This window comes from Catharus ustulatus, chromosome 5 (genome assembly GCF_009819885.2).
Source record: "Catharus ustulatus isolate bCatUst1 chromosome 5, bCatUst1.pri.v2, whole genome shotgun sequence".
NCBI lineage: Eukaryota > Metazoa > Chordata > Aves > Passeriformes > Turdidae > Catharus > Catharus ustulatus.
In genome coordinates, this window is record NC_046225.1 from 61,494,793 (window position 1) to 61,502,202 (window position 7,410).

Consider the following 7,410-nt stretch of genomic DNA (forward strand, 5'->3'; position numbering starts at 1 on the left):
CTATTTCTTTTGGCAACTTCAGTTTACTTGTTGCAAATACTGTGCAGTCATAATTATCTGCACTTGGAATGCAAGAAGAAATTGACTTGGTAAAAGTATTTTGTTATATATAAATTGTCATTCTTCTGTATTACAGAAAACAGTCCAGCAAGCCAACCACACGTGCAACTTCTAAAGGCAGCAGTCCAAGTTCAGTTTCTCCTAGAAAACGAAAGAAACTAGCAGCTAAAAAAAGATCTCCAAGTGATACAAAAATTAATAAATCTCCTCCATTGACACAGTAAGTATTAAAGTTGAATCTACTTTGAGTATTTGTTTTGGAAGGCACTACAGTGATCCTTTCCTTATATGTAACATACTGCTTGAAAATCTGAACAGCAGACTAGTTTTGTTCTGTTCTTGTGTGATATATAAAAGCTTTTAAAGGATTTTCTTCTGTTTACATTTTTCTTTTTCTTCCTTTATTTGACATTTGGAAGACTAGATTTTTTTTCTTTATATCCTTGGAAACCTCTTGGGAGAATCTGAAAATGCTGTTTATGTAGTATTTTAACTTCATCTGTGATTCTTTCCTGGGTGGGGGTTGAGAGCATATGTAGTTCAAGTTAAAGGTAAGTATGATGGCATGATTCTAAGATCAACTGATGAAAAGAGGAGAAACTCTGAGAGCCTTATACCAAGTTTTGAATCTATTTCCCTTTCCTTCCTTTCCTGGTATACTTTTTAATTTGTAAAGCTGAGATCACAGTGCAGAATCCCAAGAAAATAAGTAACAAATGTGATGCACAGTTGCTCTGCATCTTGTAGTTTACATGTCAAATGTGTTGTATGCCAAACACTTGTAGCTGACTCCTTTCTAAAATGTGTCAGCTTCTTCAGGCTAAGCCTGGAGAACATGTGCATTGTGCACTGATGGCTGTGACAGTTCACTTCAACCCCATTATTTTGTGTGCTTATGAATGGCCAAGAGTTTAAGCCCATTTACAGTTAGTTGCAGCTGAAATACGGTGAGCATGTAGTTGGGTGTGTGATGCACAGAGTGAGGATACACGATGTCTGCCTTGTACTCCATCTTGTGTATGCAGGACTTGGGACACTACTGCTGCTATTCTGCCTCTGTGAGATGACAGGGTAATGTAGTGCACTGTGTTCTCAATGCACAAATCTTTCCAGAGAAAGAGAAGGAAGAAGGAGAATTCTGGCCCCAAATTCTACATAGGGAGTGCTCTCCAACGTACAGAATTAGTTCCCATATCCTATTAAGAAGTGTGTTTTAATAGTAAGTTTTCGTCTCATGTATCAGAGATGGACATTTCATCAGAGATGGACAGTTTAGTTCAGCCCTGTGAACAGAATGTGCCTGACCACTCTTTTTTTACAGGCTCTACCATTGTGAAAATAATTTTAAAAATGCCTTTCAGGTTAAAGGTGCAGTCAGCCAAGCGTAAAAGGGAGGGCAGCCCAACAGTGGTACGGAGAAAAGGCCAGCAGAAAACAGAGGAGACGCCACTGAAGAAAGCAAAACGATAATTACCAGCCAGTACTGTTCTTGGAAGAGTCAAAAGGAAAACAAACATCTGTGCTTCTATTTTTTTTAAAGCAAAGGGATTTGCACGTGCTTGTTTCAGAGCTCTGAGTTAAACAATGCAGTACTTTTAAGTTACATTTTAAACAGCTTTATAAACTATTGTTTATACAGAATATTATGTACATTTATTTCAGATGAAAAATAAGTTTACTTTGTATCTGAATGAAAAACAAAGTAGTTATATATTTTATCACTGACTTGGAAAGTTGGAGTTTCCCAATGTGACATGCTAATGCAGATGCTTCCAACCCATAAGGCACCCATGTGCCGACTAATACACTTTGTACATAAACTTGTAAAAATAGGTTGTATTTTACTCTGTGTATGAATCAATAATGGACATTTTATTTATTATATGGAAAGCATTGGTCTGTAAACTTTAGTATATACCTTAGGGTTTTTTAATTATATATTTTACATTCTATGCAGATGTCAGTAGGAAACTTCCCCTCTGCTCCCCCAGGGTGTCTAAAATCTGAAGTTCTCTAAAATATGCTCAGACAGTTGGTAAAATATTTTTCTCGCATGCATTAAAGTAGTATAGCATAGTGAAAGGGACTTGGCTCCTTTCTGTTCACATTTGTGACGAAGTATGACATTTAAAATGTAATCTTACTAGATTATATTTTCACTTGTAAATTTATTACCAACTTCAAGAAATATACAGTACTACGTTAGATTTATTCACAGTCAACCAATACCACCTAAAATGAAACAGTTTCATTTTGCAACTAAACACTTGTTCTTTCAGTGTTTATCTTTTTCAACAAAGAGGGACCCATCCAAATCAAATGTCACTTCTCCTAACTATAGAGCTTCAGCATTTTATGTTACATTTTATACACAGGTATTAAAAATAGAAGCTGGTATTATTGCCAGAATCTTTTTTTAATGTATATTAACTCTGGTAAGAGCAAATGTTCAAGTGAAGTTGTATATAAAGTTAAACTTTTCTTATGATCAAATGTGTCTCTTGTTATGATGTGTTGAATTGCCAAACAATCTGAGATTATTTTAAGTGTTTTGTTGATATTCTGGTTTACAATTAAAAAATATTTTGGGGGTTGGAATTTTACTTTTTTTTTCCTTTATTTCTCTTTTTTTTGTGAGGTTTTTTTTGAACTTGTTGTAAGGCAGATGTTTCGGTCAGATATTCTGCTAGGTTTCTTACTGAGATTTTATATAAAAATACAAAATGTTTGTCAAAACTCTGAGTTGCCATATTTTATTTTCCTTTAATTGTTTTACTGTGGGACTTGTCTTTACGAATGTGTCTGGTTGGAGTCATGTCTATAAGCTTTACCTGATTAGTGTCTTTTAAAAATGTTCACAGGTGCTTGTATTTTGCCTATGTAAACAGTAGGGCAAGTGTGTAACTGTTTGCCTGCCTTAACACACTATGAAAGTGCTCACATAATACTTTTCTAAGCAAATTAGTCTGAAAGAAGAAAATATCTTAGCTCTGAAAATTAATTAATTTTACTTTCTACCTTAACTCTACTGCCATATTAATACATACCTTGCTAGCATACTGATTGATATATTTCTGTATGTTACTAATACTGATGTTTATGCACAGTTGTAGGAGAAGTTGAATCTTTCCTTTTTTCCTTTTGTTTTTCCCTTTGCCCCCTGCAGTATACATAGGCCAAAGTTTTATATTTTGTCTCAGCCTTTGTTCTGTAAAGCTAAACAGGCTGAGCTGCTTGTTTTTCCATGGGTACTTTCCAGACTTTAGGTGGGATTTGAGTCCTTCCCTGCACCTGTTCCATTTGTTCCCTTACACCTGAATTCAGTAATGAGGTTGCTCAGGAGGTTCCTAAGGACGCCTTGCCACTGGACTATGCATTATTATCATTTCTTCTGTCTGCTGGTTTACCTGTCCTGCCCTGGGACAGTTCATATTTGCCTGTTTCACAGGCAGATCTCTTCTGATAGGTTATAATGATTGACAAAGCTCTGATTTGTGTCAGATCCTTTTAATTGGCTCTTGTCTGATATCTCAGTAGATAAACAGGGTTCAGAGGATCATTGTCAGTCTCAAAGCTAAGCTCCTAGGAGATGGCCTAGGTGCTCTCCTTCCCCCTAGTGATGGAATATTTAGGAATATTTATTAATTAATATAATAACATTTGAAACATCTTGTCTATGGAATCTATCTTTGATCATTGATTAAATTATTCTGTAATATGAAAGTATTAAAGAATTACCTTTCTGTAGGACCCACTTTTGCTTAAAGAAAGGGTAAAAATTGCCACTTGCAAACTTTCAGCTTGTGCATGTTTGACTTGCACCTGCTTCTTTCTTGTCAACAAAATAGCCATCTATGCTAACCACATCACTGTCGATCCATATTGGGAATTTTTTCTTTTTTTTGCTTAGTAGTTTCAAAGTGTCATCTTAATTACTATTGCGCTTCACAGGGACAGTACTGGTCTGCTGTAGTTAAGCAAAACTTGAGAGGTTCAGGTTGGATGAGGAATAATTTCTTCACTGAAAGGGTTGTTAAGCATTGAACAGCTGCCCAGGGAGTGGTGGGGTCCCCATCCCTGGAACCTTCCAGGAATGATGACTGGATGTGGCACTGTGCTATGGTTGAGTTCACATGCAGTGTTTGATCAAGGGTTGGACTCAATGATTTTGGAGATCTTTTCCAACCTTCATGATTCTATGACTAGATGTTCACAACTTCTAATATTTTTGTACTTTTTCCCAGAGCACTTCTGAGCACAAGACAGGGAGGGGAAGAAGAAGCAGTTTTCCTTGAGTGCAGCAGGAATCACATCAAGGCAGAGTAGTAGAGAGAAGACTCGGGTACGAGAAATCTGCCACTGGTTATATGGATGGTTGTGATTGGATTTATTGCTGATACAATATCTACATATTGCCAATGCTAGACAAGCAGGTCTGAAGAGCTTGTATATAAGCAGAAAGAGCTAGAAGAGCTGTTTGCAGTCTTTGGCTTTGCAGACTGCACAATTACAATACAACAAGCACCTCTGGAGCTACTTTAGGATTTTACCTACTTACATTCCTCCTGCAATTCTCACCTAGTTTTCACGCTCTCACCATCTTCTTCAGAAGTTAGGTTTGTACTCCAGCTTGAATTTTGACATATGTATAAAGCAATGATACCTTCCTAGCCCGTGCAAATTTAGAGAGGTCAGGAGAAAAATACTGTCCTGCACTGTAATGAAGCAGAATGTCCTGAAAGTGTTTTGTAGTGAGATTTGCTCGAGGCCATTGGGTGCAATAACATGGCTGGGCTTCAATCCCAGTAAATTCCTAAACCACTTGGCTGGTTTTTATGGTTTAGTGGCTGTTTGTTCTTACCATTCCTTGTCTTGGAACGACTTCATTTCTCTGAGTATTCAAATAGCGAGTGTGCAGAGATGTGCTGGTGGAAGATTGAGTTCAACTCCTCCCAGAGTTTTGCAGAACAGACCTTGAGTCCTGCTTGCTGTACCTCAGCTGCCTGTGTTACCACCTGGCTGTTGGCTGGTTCTCAGGATCTCTTTGTATTTCTAATGCATTCTACTAAAAGGCTATTTACTCCTCTTAACTGTCTTCAACTTCAGATACTATGGGTTTATGTACTGTATAGATTTAAAATCACACTAATAGATTTTTTTCAGTTGTTTTTCTTTGTGGTGGGTTTTTAAATCAGCTGGAGGCTCACCACTTACAAGTTTGCAGTTTTCCTTTTTAGGTGGGGTCTGGCAAGCTTGCAGGTCTTTAACTGGTGAAATTTCCCTCTAGAGCCTGATCCAAAGTCAGTCGGTGCACTCAGCAGCTGGGGCAAGGTTTTTGCTGATGTTGGCAGATCTCTGAGTGCCTCAGTTTTCTATTCCAGCAGCTTTTCTAGTAATATAGTAACACATCTACTATTCAGGGAGGCAGGGGTTAATGTGTGACATCCATCCCTCATCTCTCTCAACCAACATTCCAAGACTATCCTATACAGAACAATCTCTGGCCCCATCCCTCAGAGGCTGCATAAGGTCCTGAGCTGCTTTAATCTCTCCACAAACTCAGTAAAAAATTGAAAAATAACACTTGGCAGCCAAGAGCTGCGAGTGCTCCTGGTCCTAGTGACAATCAGCAGATGTTCACTGTGATGCAAGTCCACACCAGCTTGGGTGTTGACATCTAAAAGTGGCCTAAGTCTGATACCTGTATCAGGTTCTGCATTAAGAAAAGATCATTTGCCACCAGAGACTTTTGGTTCTCCCTTGCTTTTGGAAGAGGTAAGTGATACCTGAGCAACTGAGCATCACTGGTCTGAAGAGAGAGTTTCTCCCTGAATCTGGGATGCACTGAGTGCCTTTACAGATCCTTCCAATGCAGCATTTGATTTCTGAAGCTGTACCTGTTTATTTTGTAAAGACTGGAAGTAACTGGTATACTTTTATTCTCTTCCCATTAACATTTTCAGTTTAAGGTTTAATGGGACCATCTTGACAAAGCTGACTGTACATTCATACAGCATACACCTACTCCAAACTCTTAATAACTCTTAATACTCTTAACTTAATAACTCCGTGTCCTCATAATTGCCTGCTCATTCATTTTGTGTAGAGCCCAGAAGACTTACACCTTCAGTTTCAACAACCTTCCATCTATTTCATTTGCTTGTAGCTCCAGTTTGGAGGAAATTGCCCATGTCAACCTTCTGCAGGTCTTGACCACTTCCTAGAGATATGTGCTCGCTTCTTCCAGTGTATTCCTTGTCCCTGCTATGTACGTTACACTCCATTACTTCTATAGCGTCTCCTCAAAAATCTGAGGCCTGTTTCAAACAGGGTGGGGTTTTTTCTATTAAAACAGGAAAGTTCAATCACCAAGGAAATTCTATCTCCATTCTAGTCTCTGTTTCAAGATGTTTCACCAAAATTCCTTGAAATGGTATTTGTCATTTAAACCCCCTTATCTTTCAAATCTCAGCTTTTTAGTTATCCTTGCTGGCTTTGTGAATAGAGTCCAAAAGAAAAACATAATGAAAATAAATGTCTTGCTGGGAGTCCCTGGATAGCTGTATTTAAAGCTAGGAACATAACACTCTTGCCAAACAACCGGGGAAGAAAAATATGATTTGAAATGGCCGTAACTTAGTAGGGCAGCAATGGATTTTTGGCACTGACTGTCAAGGGGTGGGGTTGCATGGTCAGGCTGTGATGCAAGGCACTTTTCACCTTCCCTTTTCTGCCCCTTGGCCAGTGTCTTTCTCCATGCCAGTTTTGAGTTGTACAGTCACAGACTGCTGCATCAGGGAACTTGAATTTACCTCTACAAAAACAAAACTGCAGATTAGTTTTAAATGTGATCATTTTATTAAACCAGCTTTTGATGAAACTGAGCAAATACTGCTGCCTACACAAAGAAGATGTCTATGTCTATGCAGTGAAATCACCTTCCCATTGTACTATGGATTTGAGTGCCCTTGATCATCCAGGTGCACATTAGTAATGCATTTATGGTCCTTCTCTATCAATAATGGATGTACAAGTGAACAGTGAGGTTATTTGTGGGGTTTATCCTTTCCAGTGACAAAACAAAGAGGCTTCTTGAAAAAAGGGTGGATTTTGCATCACAAGGATGAGGTTTTATTTTTATTTTATGTATTTGTTTAGGGTTGACAACAAATTATACTGGCAATTGAAAGGCATGCATCTATGGGCTCAACATCTGTATCAGCAAGCTCAGGTCCCCTGAAATGTAAGAAAGCTGTCTCATGGCCTTGATGACACCAAATGCAATGAAAATACTATGCTTTCCACTGGGGAAACATAAACCTTTCTGTCAGCTCAGTCTGGAGATCAAGT

The 7,410-nt window shown here is 38.2% G+C and overlaps 1 protein-coding gene across 1 annotated transcript in view; it reads left to right on the forward strand.

The window, feature by feature from the left end:
• Positions 1-2,553, forward strand: part of BOD1L1 (biorientation of chromosomes in cell division 1 like 1) — a 39,193-nt gene extending 36,640 nt beyond the window's left edge. Inside the window, 2 exon segments of the mRNA XM_033060869.1 lie at positions 137-280; positions 1,422-2,553. Of these exon segments, the coding sequence (XP_032916760.1) occupies positions 137-280; positions 1,422-1,530 (253 nt within the window). The 3' untranslated portion in view covers positions 1,531-2,553.
• Positions 2,554-7,410: the final 4,857 nt, after the last annotated feature.